Below are 19,147 nucleotides of genomic sequence, written 5' to 3' on the forward strand. Positions count from 1 at the left end.
TCCCCCCCCCGTGCAAATCCCTGATGTCCGCTCTTTCATCGGATGGGTTTTATTAGCGGCGTGATTAGTATTCCTTTAATAGAGTTACGCTGGGCTGGATGCAGGTTTTCCATAATAAGATCTCCCCCCCTTTTTTTTTTTTTTAAGACCCTCGGTAATGTCTCTGCTTGCTACTCCGGTGGGAACTATTTGGAGAGGGAAGTATTCTAACAACCTAAGTGAAGAGGTGGGGAGGGGAGGCCGAGAGGAGGAAGCGGAGAGCCCTGCAGAGGGAGAAGGTTAAGTACATTTTAATTTATTTGCTTACCGTTAAAGGCGGCCCAATTAAGCCCTTCTTAATAACGGGCCGACTTTGACCTGTTTTGTGGGAAATGTGGGGAACCAAGTGACCCTACAGGTGGCCAAGGCTGACCCCAACGGCCTGTAAGGCCTGTAGGCCAGGGGCAATCAACCTGGGGTCCTCCAGATGTCCATGGACTACAATTCCCATGAGCCCCCGCCAGCGTTTGCTGACAGGGGCTCATGGGGATTGTAGTCCATGAACATCTGGAGGACCACAGGTTGACTACCCCTGCTGTTGGCTACAGCTCAGCACAGGCCGCAGCTCTGAATTAATAAAGAATACCGGGAGATCCTGGTCCCATCCACACACACACCCCAACCCACACACCCCGCCACCCCCAGATGTTAAAGGAGAGAATGAATAATTAAAAACACAAACAAAAATCCCCCAATCATCAATGAGCTTTCCAGTGGGGCCTCTTTTAGGCATTCCTAGAGAGATTCTTTCTACTGTGCCATGGACCCTAGTACAAAATGGCCGGCTTTCACCTTTTCCTGGAGGATAAATGGGATCGGGTCTGAAATGATGCGTGGCTTGGCGTGACCGTAGCTGGCCAGGCAGGCCACCCCAAGGCATCGAAGAACCAGCACGGCCTAGCCAAAAACAAGACCCTTCTTCCCCCGACGGTAGAGGCTAGAACGCGCGATGGCCTCGTTTACGCTCAGCTATTCCTTTCCGCCAACAATACCAGCGCACGGCCGTCCTGTGGCATCCAGGTGAGCACGACCGATTGCTTTGCCGTCGACAGTCTTACTGGGAGGAGACCGAGGGAGACCATTTGCTGACCGATTATATTACCTGAGGTTCAGAGCGAACAGATTCTATTGGCCGTATGGTGTTAGATTGCCCCATGTTTTCCAGGATGAAGATCAAACGTCATTCTCCCGGGACTTGGAGTTTCTCGGAGGAGAAACCTTTTCTTGGTTACTAAGAGCCAAGTGACCCTACAGGTGGCCAAATACCCAAGGGGGTGAGTGGGCTATAACATGGGGTCTGTAAAGAGTCCCCTGTTAAGCTTGTTTCACCGGGTTGTGTGTTCCCTTTCACGCCACTGGGTTGGTTGGCTACTTGGTGGGCTGGTTGCTTCTTTGACCTCAAAAAATGATGCAAACCCTGGACTTCATCCTAGACATGAATGGAATGGAGCAGCGGCCACAAGGATGCTTTGGGCTGATCCTGCGTTGAGCAGGGGGTTGGACTAGGTGGCCTGTGTGGCCCCTTCCAACTCTATGATTCTGTGATTCTGTGATTCTATGATTCTATGACACAGTCTAGAAACCAGGAAATATCACCAACAGCAGTAGACCCCAAGAAGTTCTTTCTTTCTTTCTTTCTTTCTTTCTTTCTTTCTTTCTTTCTTTCTTTCTTTCTTTCTTTCTTTCTTTCTTTTTGGGGGGATGCAATGGAAGGAATCTACAAGAGAGGTGCTCTAGGGACCTCCTTTCCAGCATGAGCCCTTGTGACTTCAGCGGGACCCACCCGGGCCCTAAGAGAAGGTGCACAGGAACCCAGCCTGGCTTCTGCGCTGAAAGAGCCTGGGTTAGGAAGGCCTGAAGCTGTGGGGCGGGGGGGGGGGAGGGTTACATCTATGCATAGTTCGGGCTTGTGTCGCCCTGGATGAGTTTCAGAGGCCGTTGGAGCAAAGAAGGCAGACCGTTGGCAATAGCTCCGCTCCTGCAAGATCAAACCTGTTAGGCCAGGTCTTGAACACCCACGAGTCTAACTGGGCACGATTCCCACGAACTGCAGCGGGTTTTGGTTTAACTTGAGTCCAATCCCACTAGCGCCCAGGTGCCTGTGGGGGGGAGGGATGCCTCTCCATTTTTATGGGCCGGTTTGTGAATGTTTAGGATTCAGAAGACTGCCCTCACTGGCAGTCTGCAAGCAAAGGTTGGATACACACTTTTCTTGGATGCTTTAGGATGCTTTGGGCTGATCCTGCGTTGAGCAGGGGGTGGACTAGATGGCCTGTGTGGCCCCTTCCAACTCTATGATTCTATGATTCTCGGATTTTGGAAGCTTCACTGCCACGTCTTATTTTGTGACAAATGTCAAACTGCTTGTTGTGTCTTGAGTGTGCTTACTGGCTACACATACACAAACATCTACACACGTGTGTGCGCATGTGTTTTAATTTGCTTTCAGATTGCATGTGCGTGTCCCCTTGCATCTACTCCTCCATATTCTACACGGGCTTAGAACAGTTCGCAAAAGCGGTTATATAAATACCGCAAATTGCCACGCAACAGTATAGTGCGCTGTTTTAGAACAACTTCGGTTTAAGTATCCCGGCTTCCTTAAACCGGGGCGAGTGTTCAAAAACCATTTGAGAAGGTAGCTCCGGAGAGAGGATAGAGGGTACACATGGAGTTGGTTGGAGGGAGGGATTGATGGACGGATGGGCGGGTAGGCAGGCTGTAACCCTCCTTGGATCAGTCATGCCAGAGAGGCGGGGAACAAATATTGTAGATTAAAATAAAATTACAGGTGTGCATGAAGGAGGTGGGCGGATCAAGCCGGATCCCTGTTGAAACCTTCTGAACCAAGTTAAGATGCAACCCAAGCAGAATTCCTGAACCTGGAGACCTATAAACCTACGGTGAAACGCTGCATAGAAAAAGAATCTGCTATATTCTGCATATATGGAGATGTAATTATTTACCTTATTTACGGTCCGGCTTTCTTATTGAGCCTGAAGGCGGATGACACAACGTGCATCGGTAAAATAAAAAGGATAGAATAAATAGAAATAAAGGGAACAAAACATCTGCAAAGTGAGAGGCCGAGGCGGCAGAATGAAAAGGGCAATCTTCCTGCCTGCTGACCCGCCTCCCCAGTCACGCGGAATCGAATGTCTCCGTCCGAAATTCCGCGTTCCAATCCCGTATTCCGCAGAAGGACTGCATGGCTTCAATTAACATGCCTGACGGCGGGGGAGATGATGCCAAGACCCCCGCAAGGTTGCTCTTCTTTTTCAGTCCCCGAGATAACAAAGCTCTTTGGGGAACCCGCCCTTCGGCCAGCCAGGTATTCAGAGCATCTCAGAACCTTAACGTCTAACATATGTGGGGACTGCGGCTGGGAATGCTGGAACTGTACATAATTCATACCTCTGCTGGTGTGCATTACCGCGTGAATTCCTGTGGCCCGGCTCGGTGGCTGACAACAAATGCTGCAGAGCATGGCAAGGGGGAGGGAGAAAACCGAGCGGATGAGAGCCTGCGACAGCCCGGTGTGTTGCGACTGCAACCCCCCCACCCCACCCCCAGACATAACACAACCACACACAAGCGCATGAGGTTGCAGCAGAGTGGGCCTGTCCTATGTCCGCTGAAGTATCCCTCTGTCCTTAAACCCTTAGGCTTGCATCCGCCCTGCCTTGTCGTTTTCGGCATCTCTGCGAAGGCGAAGCAGGCCAGACTACGGAGGCCATCCTCGGCAGGGCCCCAATCCTAAGCGACTGGCTCCGAAGCCAAGGCCCCTTGAAACCCAGGACTCGGGAGACTTGCTCCGGTGCAAGCCTCGTAAGATTTCTCTGTTTCTCGCTCCCACCCGCCCGCAGTGAGCGCGGCTGCGCTTCTTCCTGGTCGCTAAGGCTGCAGACCTTAAGGTCCCATTGCGATTAGGCCGTTGGGTGGGGGGGGGGGGGTTGCCGGGAGCAGGATGGCGCCTCCAGGAACCCAGGGCTGCTGCCGAGTCGCCAGCGACACGGCTTTCTGCAGCTCAGAGATAACGGGCGAGCCACTCCTGGCCAGACGGGACCTGGCGGGCCAGGGGGTTGCAGAAGAAGGAGGGGGAAATGCCAAGATCCTCCGGCCCGCACGTGGGCCTGGAGGCAGCTGGCCATCCCTTCGTGTCGGGGGTCCCTTTCCGTTCCCTGTGATGAAATGCAGTTGTGCAAGCCCCATGACTTCACGAGGGGGCTCCAAGGCGTCGGGGAGAGGGGGACTCAGCTTGGCCTCACAAGCCCTCCTCTGGCCGCCACTCCCGCGAACAAGCTGTAGGCAGAATTCACCGGAGAAGACTTTGGCAGAGTTTTTGACACGAACTTGGAAAAGGAGCTGGACATCTTACGCAGCCATAATAAACCGCGGCCTTGGGGGGGGGGGGACGAGTTCCTCTCCTGAACTGCCCCCTGAAGTCTATATCAAGGGAGGCGGGGAGGCGAAGAAAGGACCGGCGCGCGGGTGGAGGTGTTATGCGCGCCGGACAGGAGAAAGTGAAATGCAGCTCCCGATAGATTCGGTGTCTTTAACGCCCTGAATCTTCTGTGCCTCCGAGGAGGAAAGGTGCGCCTTTAACCGCTCCCCCCACCTACCCCTTTTCAGCGGGCTGTGACACAACCCTATGATTAAGAAGCCAACATGTATTTGTCATCGGACGGAGAATGTCAGGAGGGAAGCAAAACAAGCACCAGCAAATGAAAGCGCAGGACATACAGCCAATTCCTTTCCCACTGCTACAGCCTGGCGTTGGGGACTGGCCATCCGTTTAGACATCAGTGGTTGCCCAATCTGAAAAGGGGGGACTCTTAAAGCACCGATTTCCTGTTTCTTCTGCACTGCAGTCCTTAACCGAATTTGACCCTCCTAAAGCCGTAGAAATCAATGGGTTTCAAAGGGCGCAGCTCCGTTTAGGGTTGCTCCGTAAAGCTGCACTCCAAAGAATACTTTCCTCGAAGTAAATCCCAGCGACTCAAAGGGGACTGACCTCTGGGTAGACCTGCTTAGAAATTCCCCCGTCGAGACCCATAAAGTTCTACCTGACCTAAGCCCATACATCTCTTTCAGAATACAGGGGAAAGTTGAAGGCCAAGGGAGCGATCCTAAACAAGTTCTTCAGAAGTAAGGCCAGTGTTATTCAGTGGTACCTCATCCCTGTCAAGTGTCTTTAGGATGTCAGCCGGGATAAAACTCCGTGATTTATCTCGAGTTATCTTGCTTTAAAATTTTAATTTACAAGGTATAGTTGTTCATATATTGTACATTCCCCCATGCCTCGGGGCGGCTGTATATCTCCACCAGTTGTGACGTTCCAAACTAACATGACACACGGTTTTGTCATTAAACATTTTTTTTGGCCCGTATTTTGACGCCGGCACAGTCACCCCGCCTATTAAAAATAGACTTTCCTTCCCCCCCCTCTGCCCCGCACTTCTGCAGATTCTTAAACCTTCTCCTTGGAAGGAACCAACCTCCCATGATCTTCCCCTGAACTCAGGTCAAGGCCTTCCGAGTAGCAGCCAGGGGCACCAAACATTATAAAACCAGAGGTTAGGTGCACACGGGGAGGGGGATATGATTTCGGGGGAGTGGGGGGAGAGAAAAAACCAAAGATTTTTTACATACCTTGAATATACTTCCTGCCGGGATTGCTATAGGTAGACAACTTTCTGTAAAGAAGGAAACGGATTTCCTTCCAGAGGCTTGTAGATGACATCCCAGATTTCTTTTTTCTTGGAGATGTCAGAGGCATCTCTGTTGACCCCAGCACGCGTGAAGATGAGGATAGTATTATTGTTGGTATTAACTAGCGCCATTGCAAAATAAATAAATAGGCAAATAAAACAGAGTGAGAACTCCTAGAGAGAGGAAGGGGGACATCAAAGTCCTCGGGCTTCTTCGCGTTGCCTCTGAAGACCCTCTGAAGACCGTCGCGGCCCAACGGATGGCGAGCGATAAACGCCTTTGAGGAGATACCCGTTTGTTGACCCAAACAACCAGGCCAAACGGGCCCCCTTCTTCTCATTGTGAAGCCCGCCGCTGCCCCCTTTTAACTTGGAAATGAACTTGGACTTCCGACCAGACAAGAGCACTAAACCGGAGGTTTTCTGTTTTTTATTATTATTTGTCTGCCTCTGAATCATTTCCTAACGGGCAGAGTGCTCTGGTTTTGTGTGTGTATGTGTGTTTTTTAAAGGGTGTAAAACCATCGCGGGGGGAGTTGTCGGAACTGGAAATGGTGAAAAGAGACACACAAACGCACACACAGAGTCGCCCCCCCCCCCGCAGCTCTACTTTCTGGAACAAGCCCCCCCCCCCTCCCTTTCCCAGTCTTTTGTTCTTCAGATCCAGGCCCACAGAGAGAAAGAGTCTATGGTGGATGTATGGGGCGGGCGGGGGGGGGGGTGTGCGTTTAGAATGGAGTGGAAAGATGCGGAGAGTCCCGGGTTAGGAGGAAAGGGGGCCACGCTGTCAGGAAAGGCCCAGTTGACCTCTTGGGTCCCAGGCGCTGAGTGACTCCATTCAGTGGCGGCGAACAACTCCTTCCCCTGAGCCGGCTGGCAGGAGCCTCCGGTTATGGTATGATGTGTCAGAGGCTGTGACAGAGCGAGGTATTTTTCGCCTTCGTTTTTTAACCCGGTGTGGGCAGGAAAGGAAGATGGCGAGAGACAGTTTGGCTGTGGGGACCGCAGAATGAAGCCACATGAAAGGAAGGCGTAAAAAGACAGGACGGTCAGAGAAGGGGGGGGCTGCTCTTGTAAGGAGAGGTGGTTCATTTCCAGGAGGGCTAAAGGGGCGGCGGGGGGGGGGGAGTGAGGCGTGGAATCGTCTCCATTGCATAGAAGTTCAAAGGCTATTGGGGAGGGGGGAGGTCAGGGGACAGAGAGAGGGGAAAGGGGTGGGAGCCGGGAACCCCATCCCGGTGTTGCAACCTCAGGAAGAGCGCAATGGAAGGTTGACCCGCAAAACTGAACCTCCCACGTTGTCATGTCTGGGCCAGATCCTCCCAGTGGGTTTCTCCTGTGGTTTCCTGAGTGGGTTTCTCCTTCTCGTGGCAGCGTTCAGGGCAGCAAGGAGCCGGCCCGCCAGGGGACCTGGCCACGAGGTCGCTACAGGCCTCCCAGGACCCGAAAGGCTGTCTCTGGAGCAGACATTCGTGGCGTGGCCTAGCAGGGCTACCCTGGTGATCAGCCCGCGTCTCTGGAAGCGGCTGTTGTTTCCGCCGATAGCTGTTGGTCCTCCCGACACGTGGAGGGAACAGAAGAAGCGGGACAGGCCTTTCCCACGACTCTTCGCCAGCCTAGGAGGTTCTGTCTGGTTTGGAGCTTAGCTGCACTGAGATCGTCTCATGACATATAAGGGCAAGACAGAGACCCCCAGGAAGGTGCACTTTGGGTGAACGAGGCGAAGGACTTGTGGGATCACAGCGTGGTGGATGGTCGCACCTTACCGTCTTCCTTAGCGATGTGCGCCAACAGAAAGAGGGCGGGAGAGAGACATAGAGGGGGGTTTTCTGCAAGGCCCCCTTCGCCCTTCTTTCCGTGGCTTTCAAGAATGAACATATCAAGTTAGTGTAGGGTTCTTTTATACCTTGGACAGGAGCCAGAAATCCCGGGACAAATACGCTCATTCAGTTCGGCAAGTGAAGCAACCGTGTGACCGTTAATTTTCTCCAGAATGAACGTTTGCAAAAGTTTAGCTGGGTGCAAAACAAGTTTGGACAAAACATAGAGTCTGTTTTGTTACACGCATATGCACAAGAAAGCAAGGAAGGGAAGGGAAGAAAGGGTGCCCAGTGGTAAATTACACGAGCTGCAGAGTTACGTTCTCTTAGCCAGCTTTGTAGCTCAGTAGGTAAACTTATATGCTGTTATTTCTAAAACCTTTCTCTCGTGTTTTTTTTTTCAAACGAAGCATTCTCTTTTCCCTGGGTGGCTCAAAACCTTTCTTTCCTGCCCAGCATGTTGATGGAATTCCAGTGTTCCCTTCCAAACCCGTGTGCTTATTTACGATTGGGACTTTTCAGCGATCCCACTGATTTTCTTGTTGATATGGGAGGAGGGAGGACTTCGTGTAGGCAGGAAGCCAATAGAGAATTTGTACAGAGACTTAGGCGGGGATAGTTTTCAAAGGAACAAAGTTACATAATATTTATGGACCCTTTTTTTTTTTCAAAAGTGGGCCCGCCAAAGGACTGAAAGACAGAAAGGATTAAAACGTCTAAGAAACCATAAGCAGAGAAATGGGAGGGGGGGGCGTTTCTGTGTTTTTCTTCCTTTATTAAAAAAAGGAGCAATATTTCTTCAGCCTCTGCAATAACACATACTTTATATAAACCACCATCTATTTTGTGAGGTTTCATTACACCAGATGGGCATGCTTAGGAAGTTATAAATATATTTCGATATACAAAAAGCTGCTGCAGTTGTTCTATTGCATATAAAACGCGAACTCCCCGTGCCTGGAATTCCCCTTGGTTAGCTGTGAACCCTGTTAACATAACACTAGATTTGGTGGGTAGGGTGGGGACTGTTTATGCGACCTAACTCGTACAAAATTATCCTTTGGTGTCACCAGGGCGATGAATTAAGTTCTAGCCTTTAAAAAAGCTTTACTCCCAGTTCATATATTTATGCCTCTGCTGTTTATAAACAGAAGGCTATTGAATGAAACTTAGGTGCAACTCCATATATTTATTTTAAGCATATTTCATACCCGAGGAGGGGAGTAGATAAAAGTCCAAAATCGGCTCCTAGCATGAAAAGAGTATTGAAGGAAATAGACGTGGGACCACTTCAGGCTGGTTCCCCCAGACCTTGGTTTACATAGTAATACTGTCCTCCCTGGAAAAATCTTTATTTATTTTCCCACAGGCTGTGAAATCCCTCCAGTTATCACAAGTCCCCCTTATAATATGCTGGAAAAATAAGCCCTGTAGCCTTTCCCCCTGTGGCTCCATAGGAAAGGGGCCATATGAGGAATTCTTGGTCATTGTTTGGAAATGACACTGGGTTTCTCTTTTTAAAAAGAAAAATAATAAATGGAGGGATTTTCTTTCCTTTGCTGTATTTTTTTCTTAAGCTGTCTCCTGTGCCTATTCTGAGCGTAGGCTCCAGATCAAAATACCAAGAAACTAAATGAGCTATAGTGCCTGCAAAAATTGAGAGCCCTGGCTGGGCTAGCTGAACTTATTGGCCAAGATGGTGGTGGGGTGGTGGAACTGGTCGCTGGTCGTCAGATCCAGAGAGTGGAGTCTTGCCTCGTCCGTCCCCTTGTTCTTTCCCCTCTTTTGCAGTTTGGGAGTTACGTATTTTCAGTTTTTTAAAGCATCATCCCTGCCCATATTAAACACGGAGACGAAGCTAGGCTTCTTCAGTCCTTAAGAGCCAGGTCCATAGCCTATTTCCTCGAAAACTGGATCCCAGGGAAGGCTCTTCTGAGTAAGCCCTATGGAACAATGAGAATTATTTTCGAGTAGAGCTGTCGGGCATTTTGGAGCTATAGGACGGGGTTGAGCTATTGGGCATTCTCTTTGCCTTTCCTTTCCCAAGGAATGGGTTACTTGCAGCGTCCTTGCAGTCCTCCTCATTGTTCTCCTAGAAGAGGCTGTCTGTAAAGCCGGATGTCCATCCAACTGCAACCTACTCTGAGGAAGAGGAAGAGAAGGGAGCTACGTTCCTTAAACGCAACCGCAGCCGCCAACGCAGCAACCTCTAAAGCAGTTCAGGCCTCTATCATTTCTAACGCAGCCACCCCACCCACCCATCCCCGATTTAAAAAATAATGCCCCGCGTTACTTCAGGGGTAGGAAACCGATTCTGCGAGCTGTTCTTCCCTCAGAGGTGGAAGGAAGCCTCCTTAGGCATTCTTGTTAATTAACCCACTGAAATTGACTCGCGCTATCAATCCGCCGCTCGCCTATCTTGGCCAGATCAGCCCGTTTAAATGAGATACTGCGAAGCAATTTATGAAATGAAAAGCTGCTTAAGTCAAGGCAGATAAATGAAGAGAGAGGGTCGTCAGGCCCCAGAATAAACCTGCTGGTTAAGAAATGCATTCATTCCCCCCCACCGCCCCCCCTTTCCTCGGGCTTTTAAAATATTGCATTTCCTAACAAAGAGTTAGACTCTTTCTCCGGCCTTTATTTATTTTGCAATTGTCCAAATCAGAATGGAAAGCGGAAAGTTAATTTCTCTGAGCATGAAATGGGAAAGATTCTCTGCGGTTTGTTTTCTCTCTTCTCCCCCCCCCACCCCCCGCCTATGTTTTCCTAATTTTCCTCCTGCAATGGGCCCCAGTAAATGGAAACTGTAAAATCCCGATTTTAATTAAATCTATATTTCATTGAAATAGGAATTGTAAATGGGCTTACATAAACATGGGAAAGATCTGGGCGGCTTTTCTTATTTACTACTTTTGTCCTTTTTTACTCAGGATGCTCACCTTTAAAAAGCAGAGAGGGGGGAAGGAAATCACCTCCAGTGTTTCGAAACAGATCTAATTTGCTGGGCAGAAATTCCAAGCCAGGCTGCTCCTCTGGTCCCCCCCCCCCCGCACCGATGGCGCCTCTTCCCATCCATCTCTGCATTTCCAGATTCCCGATAGGCAACCCCAAAATCCTCTTCAGAAAGAAGGGGGGGGGGAAATCCTTTGTCAGGAATCACTGGGGACGGTTCACCTTCCCCCACTCCAAGCGCCAGGTTTGTGATGCCTTTATCTGCCCCCTCCCCCTCCCCACACGCAGGCTTGGTGTAGTCAACCCCCCACGTATCCCCAAGTATTTTTGAAATGTCTGGGGAAAGGGAGGAACAGGACGGTGAGATCTCCCGGACCATCTCGGGTGGGATTGCTGCTATCAAACGGCATGAAAGATCTCCCTGCCCATTTGGCGGCAGGGACCGAAATGATTTCTGTTGTTGTCGCCGGGGTTTAAGTAGGGGCTATTTCCTCCCTCCTCTCCTTAGCCACGGTCGGATTCAAGGGCTTCGCAGCCACTTAGGCGCTGCCTGGAAAGTTCATTCTTTTCTGTCTAGACACCAACCAGGAGTCGGCTTGTCTGTTTTGCCTTGACCTTGGACTTCGGCTGGTTTGGTGGGTTGAGGCGGTGACCGAAAACGTTGCCCGGGGAAGCTGGCTTGATGCTCGCCGATCCCCTCGGCAGGCAGAGCGTTTCCGAGAGGAACGACAAGGTTGGCGAAGGCCGGCAGATCCGAGAGCTATCTCCCCCCCCCCCCCACACACACACACACACCCCGGTTCACTTTGCAGGGGGAATTGGCTGGATGTGCAAGTTCCCGCGGGGGCGGGGGCCTTTGGACTGCTGGCAAGCTCTAAGGAACGCGGAAAGGCGAACAGCTACGGTAGACGGGAAAGGAACCATTGGTGATATATTATTTTAAAAATCCCCACTGAAGATTTCAACCTGGTAGCAAATCCCCGTGTGGAGGGGAGCGGCCTACGTTTTGTGAATCTCTTCTGCCTCGTTCTGTCGCTTTCCACACAACCTTGGGCGGCCACCTGTCCTCTCGGCTTCATCGCTCTGAACCTATTGGGGGTCGCATTTTGCGAAGGGGTGGGTGGGCACGGGACAATTCTGAGGAGCAACCATTTCGACCAAGGAAGCGATTCTCGCTGTGCAGGGCCTACCTGGACTTCCCAGGGATTTCAGCCGTCTAGCATCGCAATCTGATGCCCACCCATTCGACAGAAAAGTCCCCTTGAATTGAATAGGACATTACCTGTGGATAAATATGCACGGGGTTAGGATGGGACATACTTGTGGGGCATACCTGTGAATAAATACGCATCGGATTAGGGTTTAGCTGCTGGCGGGGTGGCCGGTGCTCCGCCTCCCCTGATAATTTCCAGCACCCCCCCCCTTTTTTTTTTTTTTTTTGGCTGCATTTCTTTATTTAAAGATGTGCTTCTTGATTTGGCGGCCCACGGGGAGGCCGGTGAAGAATCCAAGGCAGTCTATGGATATCCTGATATTAATGCCTCTTCCTTCCGAACGTATTTGTCTGCGGCAAGACCGAAACTATGAGTAAGAGGTTGGGGGCAGGGAGGGGGGAGGGACCAACCTCCTCGGGAGTAAATAAACGCCAGCAACCGCTGCCATCGCCGCACGCGTTTGTGCATGCATGTGCGTATGTATGTGCAGCCTGGCCATCCATCTCTGGCAGAGAAGTTGGCGATTCTTCTGTTTAATTATAACCCATCCGTCTTGACTCCTCTTTAGGTTGCAGATAGTGAGATGCATTTATTGTCTTTTACACGGACACAAATCAACCCCGAGACCATTTATATCTGCCCCGACCGTTCAGCACCAGGCATTGTTGCTGCGATATTTACTACTGAAGTATTAAACATTAATAACATAATATCATAATATAATCACAACCAGTCCCTTTTAAAACATCCCCAGTTGGTTGAGCACGAAAGATTAAGCATTATTGGGTTGGACTCATGCAAGGAACAAAACCCATAAAAACGTTGCGACGTTTTTGGGATGCATCTATTACACTCTTCAGATGTGATGGTAATTTTCCCTGTCTCCTTCCTTCCTCCCCCCTTCCCCCCTCCCCCGCCGCCGCCTTTTTCCCCCTTAATACCTTATCGCTGGGTGGTTGAAAACTGAACACGCATCGAGATTCTCCAGGAAACAAGCAAGGGATTAAAAGATTTCAAACGTTTCCTTTGGTTGGGGGGGGGGGGATCGAGAGACTTAAAAATAGGGAGGACAAATGTAAACGTTGACACACACACACAAACACACCCATATATTTTAAGCAAACTGATATGAATCTCTCCATTCACTCTTGAGATTATGAGACCGAAAGAGACTGAGACAAAATCAATTTCCTGGGCGATAAATGTCCAGATTCTTTACTTCCCGTAAGATCCAATACTTGATTCCCAGAAACAGAAGGTGGGGGGGGGGGAGAAGCGAGTCGAGAGCAGAGCTGAAGAATTAAAACAAAAAGCCATCTCCGTACACCCCCCTCTCCCCAGCCGCTGAAGTCAGACATTCGGATTCTAATGCTCTTCGGGAACCTCGGCGCGTCTTGTCCTATTATCTCCCTCCCCCCTCTTAAGATCAATGGGCGTCTATGCACCACCTTCTCGGATCCCATTCGCCTTATTTATGACAATGACTAGATTTGCCTCCTGTACCAGCCCATTTTCATAAATCAAGTACGTCGTCCCTTGGCCATTTTAATGAGCAAACACGGTTAGACTTAAGAACTGCAACCTAATAATACAATATGGTTTCTAAATTTTAAAAAATAGAATTCTAAAATATTCCAGGTCATTAGCTATAGCTTTAACCATGAGGACTCCCCCCTCCGCGAAAAAAAAGCGGCAATAATTCTATCCTAGCAAACTCCAAGCTCTTTGTGTCGGCCAAATATCGAGCACCTACACCCCCCCTTATTTATTTCCTCGCGATCTTTACAATCAATGGGTGTCTCCCTTCGCCTTTAAGGATTTCTGTTTCTGTTGCGCGGAGCTAGCCAATGGGAGCTCGCCTTCCCCAGCCCAAAGCCAGCAGGGAGACGGCGATAGGGCAGGCGGGGCGTCACGTGCCCGGGCGAGCCGCGGCGAGGGTTATTTACAGGTCACGTGGCCCGACGGATTTCTTAATGAAGCGGACCCATCCCGCCGGCTCTGCGCATGCTCCCCGGTAAACAATATGTTGGGGAAATTAGGTGTCTCTCTTTGGGAAGTCGAGTTTTAAAAAGCTCGGGCAGACCATGCTATGACGACTTCACTGATCTTGCATCCACGCTGGGCGGATACCTTCATGTACGTGTATGAGGAGAACCCGAATGAAAATAGCCAGAATAAAATCCCAGCCATGGAAGGGCTAAGTGGGAACTGCCCAGCGAGCCACTGCAGGGATCTAATCACTCACCCGGTCTTGGGTCGTCATTCCAGCACCATCGGGACTCACCAGGGCTCGGTCTACACGGATATACCTGCGCCAGACGCCTCCAGGCAGTGCCCGGCTCCGCCAGCCTCGTCCAACGCCACCCTGGGCTACGGCTACCCCTTTGGAGGCAGCTACTACGGATGCCGCTTGTCCCATTCCCACAACGTGAACTTACAACAGAAGCCTTGCTCCTACCACCCGGCCGAGAAATACCCCGAGCCCAGCGGCTCCCTCCCCAGCGAAGAACTATCCTCACGGGCCAAAGAGTTCGCTTTTTACCCGAGCTTTGCCAGCTCCTACCAGGCGGTCCCTGGCTATTTGGACGTATCAGTGGTGCCAGGTATCAGTGGGCACCCAGAGCCAAGGCACGACGCGCTGCTTCCCATGGAAGGCTACCAGCACTGGGCTCTGTCCAACGGCTGGGACGGGCAGGTGTACTGCTCGAAAGAGCAGTCGCAGTCGACCCATCTCTGGAAATCACCTTTCCCAGGTAAGCGGCTCGGAGACCGGCTCCTGTTTCTCCCGCTGGCTCTCGCTCGCGCTCTCCCTCTCCCCCGCCCTCTCCCATCCGGCATGTTTGCGTGCAGAGGCTGTAACCTAACCGCCAGGTAAAATTGGCTTCGGAGCGCTTGCATGGGCACGTACGGGAAGAAGGTGAAGCAACCGGGTTGCTAGTCCAAAAAACATACCTTGGAAATCCAGGGCGCTTTCACATCCAGTTTGCCAGTAGCGATGCCTTGTGTGTATTTTGTGTTTTCCCCCCTCCCTCCCTCCCTGCTTGTGTTGGCTCCCTTCGCTTGATCTCTATCTTTGCTTCTCTTTTTCTGGATTTAAAACACACACACACATTTCTGAACGCAGCAAGAGTTAGTGATTCTCTCCCCTCCCCCTTTCCCTCTCCCTATGCTAGGAGGGCTGGGGTGTTTCGGGAAGGTACAGTAAATCATATTGCAATTACAGAAGTAGCTGTCAAGTGACATGAATCTTACAAATGAACCTTGTAAGGGGGGTGGGGAGCAGGAAAGGGGAGAGAAAAGAGGGCGCTGCTTTTTGCCTTGGGTTAGAAATCTCGGATGACTGACAGCCCGACGGTAACCCTGAAAGCAGGAGCGCTTCGGGCTCCGCTTATTGCTGAGGGCTAGTGGGGGGGGGGGGAGGTTGAGATGAAAGAGCGAGGCGAGGTGTCCCTTTACTCTCGGGGTCCCCGCCTGGCAATCAAGCTCCGGGGCCCTCCTAATCGTCGGGGTGAAAACATTAAGAAAAAATAGCCAGAGATGGAGCAAAAAATAATAATAATGATAATAATAGTCCATTGGCCTTGGGAACACCGGAGTGGGGGGATGTCCTATCCGACAGGGTAGCGCTTGCCAACAATGCCTGAGCGTTGCATGATGGGCTTTCCCTTCCTAGAGGAAGGCCGCTGGGTGGACTGGAAGGCGAGGGAGGACGGGTCTTTCTCTGAACGCTGCTCCAAGGAGGCAAGGGAGGTGCCTCGGGGGCGCCCAGAGCCGTCCTCGTGGTTGCTCCCCGGAGATCTGGCGTGGGGAGGACCCCACTTTCTCCCCCCATTCCCTCGCCTGGGGTCGAAGGGAGGTCGGCGAGGTGCTGTTGTGCGGAAGGAAGGTGGGATGCACATGGGTTGCCCATGACCACCCTCCCTCTCCGCCACCGCCTCCCCCTCTGAACTTGCTCCTTTGCTCCCGTTTTCGAAGAGCCCTGCGGTATTCGGGGGGGGGGGTATTGGGGTTCCTCGTTCAGGATCTTTACTTGCTAGTGTTTCGTGGATCTGGCAGAAGCCCTCCCCCCCCCCCCCCCGCCACACACACACGCAAATCGGCCTTTGCACTTCAGGCTTGGGCCTTAAGAGAGACCCCGGGGGTAAATCTGAGCAGGGTTCCTAAAAGCCAAAGGAGGAGGAAGAGGAGAAGCTCTGTAGTCTTGAGCTGTCTTCAAAAACCACCCGGGGTGACTTCGCTCAGCTGTTAGGGGACAGCGTAACCCGAACAAAGGTGAGATTCCAATGGGCAGCCGTGTTGGTCTGAAGGAGCACAATAAAATCAGATTGAGACTGAGGAAGAGTGCTTGCCCTCGAAAGCTCCCGCCCTGAATAAATCTTGGTTGGTCTTAAAGGGGCCACCGGACTCTGATTTTACAGAACAAAGGTTGTAAGATAGGCTCTCTTGGCGGCTGTAGGCTTAACACGCACCCGGCCCCGTGTTTTTGTATCGTGGTTTTTAAAATTACTTCGACAGTGATAAGCCTACATCTCATCGCTCTGAAAGGTCAGAGAGGGAGGGGGGTCAGAGGAGGGGGCAGATGCACCAAGGATTGCAGTAAATCGGGGGAAAGTGACTGAGGACAAGACTTCGCATAAGAGACCATTATGGAGAAAGACTCCAGGCATTACGGATGATGAGAATCCATTGATTCTGCAGCCCAATCTGGGCCAGGGTTCGGCGCGGGGGTCCCATTTCTTAAGAGCGAAGGGGCTTTCAGGCAAGTAGCAGTCCCCAGAGAGCTAGGCTGTGGTTGGTTTTTTTGGTGGGGAGGGGGGAATCCGTCTACCATCGGTGAGAACAAGATGCAACCAGAGCCGTCCAAGGTCCCTCGAACTCGATGGTCTTTCTGGGGCACAGATCAGTCCGTGAAGAGGCTCTAGAACGCGCACAGGCACGCTCACGTGCACACACCGAGGCTGTCCCGAAGATTAGGGGAACCGATCCCCCAGATCCATCCTCTGGCCCAAACCAACAGAGGATCCGTATCTAAAGAGGACCGCCCCTCGAGTGTTGTAGAAAAGGAGTCAGGAGGCTAAGGCTGGCGAGGTCCCTGGCTCCCATTCGGACTAATTTTGGAGCTCTCCTTAGGGGACCTGGGCTTTCGAGATGCCTTGTCCATGACTTGGTGCTCCTTCTTTATAGCTGCCCTGGACAAATCCGGCCTGGAATAGCAGCGCTTACCCCACTCTAATATATTAATACTTCTGCTCAGGCACGCTCCTTCCTTGCCGGGCCTTTTTCTGTTCCTTTTTCTATCTCTGTAGTTTCTTCTCCTCCTTTTCCCTTTCCCGGCCCCCATTTTCCTTGGCCTTTTTCATCTTCCTCCCCGCCCCGCCCCCAATTTGTTTTCTGCTTTTGATCTCCTGTTCATAATGTCTGCAAGAGACATTGTCCAGCGATTCAACAGATTATACATAATGTAACAGACGCCCTCTCTTTTTCTTTCTCCTCTTCTCTCTATCCTTTCTATTCTCCCTCCCTCGCCTGTTCCTCCCCCCCTACACACGCTCCTTCCTCTTCTCCTCACCTTTACAGATGTGGTCCCTCTCCAGCCCGAAGTGAGCAGCTACCGTAGGGGGCGAAAGAAACGCGTCCCCTACACGAAAATCCAGCTGAAAGAATTAGAAAAGGAGTACGCCGCCAGCAAGTTCATTACCAAAGAGAAGCGGAGAAGGATTTCGGCAACCACTAACCTTTCTGAGCGCCAGGTTACCATCTGGTTTCAGAACCGCAGGGTGAAAGAGAAGAAAGTGGTTAGCAAATCTAAGACACCTCACCTTCACACGACCTGACAAAAGAGTCCTTTCGGAAAGAAAACAAAACACAGATGCACACACATACACACACGCGTGCACGCGCGCACGCACACACACACAAACACACACAAACACACAAAGGGGAGAGGTGGGGGAAGCAAAGAAAGAAATGCAGATATTTATCGAAGAAATTTGTATAGATGAGAAGGTGCATTTGAACTCTTTGATAATTAATTTGATTATTTAAAAGAAAAAAGAATACAAGAGGGGAACCAAAGGAAGAAGAATCCACCGCCATCTTTGGCTTATTCTTTCTGTCCGCGTACTGCCGCCTTTAACTGTGAATCCGGTCGTCCTTTTGAGACATCCCTGTTTCCATACGACTTCCAGCGCCCCTTGAATGGGGGGGGGGTGTGTGTGGAGCGCGTGAGGGAAAGCCATAGACCTAGGTGGGTTACCTTTGGGATTCGGACTGGTCATTGTTAGCGCTGCCCCCTGCACCGTCTTCCCTTACCACCGATCAACCCCCTCTCTCCTTTCTTTGGTGGTTTCTATTGTAAAAAAATTATATAAAAATATATATAAATACATATATATATATATATATATGAAGAACGTATTCACAGCGGTTCCAATAAAGATTCCCTAGATTTCCTTTCCTTTCTTTAGGGTGGACCTAAAAAGGAAAACAAAAAGAATGAAAAATGACGCTGCTATTGTGAGACTTTTTTTTTTGGTCTTTGTCGTTGGTCGTTTCCCTTGAGTTTAATCACCTCGAGCACGCAGGACACTCGGGTCGCCAGTCTTGCATTTAGGGCGACGGGCAGTGTAATTCCAAAGGCAGGATCCAGCCAAAGAGGACCACTTCCGAATGCGCTGGATTTCGGTGGGAGAGGGACGAGCGATCTGCTTCGGTCTCCCGTTGACAGATATAGAGTTTCACCAGGCTTAACTCTGGATGGATCATGCCCCTGTGGGTTGTTGCTTTTTAAAAAAAAATTGGGTCTTGTTTTCTGTTCTCTCTGGAATATGTTCTCACGGGGGTTGATTTGTTGTTATTATTGTTCCTTGTTTTGTTTCATTGTTGTGTTTTTTTTTTGCTCGCCATAGAACTGGAATGTTATATTCTCCATCGATAGTATGGAAAGCGTTCTACAGTGGTTCCTTCCGTTTCCTGTTTTGTTCCCTATATCCCATTAACAGCAGTGAGTGCTCTTTCGCCATGTTAAAGCGATCCATTGTTTTTTTTAAGAGAAAAGGGGGGAAATGTCTTGTATATGTATATAATGTGGTGTCCGAATGATATGTACTGAATGCAGAATACATTTCTTAAAAATAAATATCGGTGTTTGTTTGTTTGGGTTCCCCCCTTTTTTGTTTTATTATTATTATTATTATTATTATTATTATTATTATTATTATTATTATTATTATTATTATTATTATTATTATTATTATTATTATTATTATTATTGCCTGGGAGAAAGGAGCGAGGTCCCTGCTAGACGGATCTCCATTGTCAAGGTGAGCCGGCACATTTCTTTGTTCTGGTCGAAACCTTTTGGGTGAAGGATCCGGGTGTTTAGGCAGACCCGATCCGCAAAACCTGCTCG

The 19,147-nt window shown here is 50.4% G+C and overlaps 1 protein-coding gene across 1 annotated transcript; it reads left to right on the top strand.

The window, feature by feature from the left end:
- Window positions 1-13,696: 13,696 nt before the first annotated feature.
- On the top strand, window positions 13,697-18,892 carry HOXC13 (homeobox C13). Its single transcript, XM_077324375.1, has 2 exons — window positions 13,697-14,489; window positions 17,314-18,892. Exons 1-2 carry the CDS (start codon window positions 13,826-13,828, stop codon window positions 17,568-17,570), a joined length of 921 nt encoding a protein of 306 aa, XP_077180490.1. The 5' UTR covers window positions 13,697-13,825; the 3' UTR covers window positions 17,571-18,892.
- The last annotated feature ends 255 nt before the right edge of the window (window positions 18,893-19,147 follow it).

Source organism: Paroedura picta, chromosome 3 (genome assembly GCF_049243985.1).
Source record: "Paroedura picta isolate Pp20150507F chromosome 3, Ppicta_v3.0, whole genome shotgun sequence".
Lineage (NCBI taxonomy): Eukaryota > Metazoa > Chordata > Lepidosauria > Squamata > Gekkonidae > Paroedura > Paroedura picta.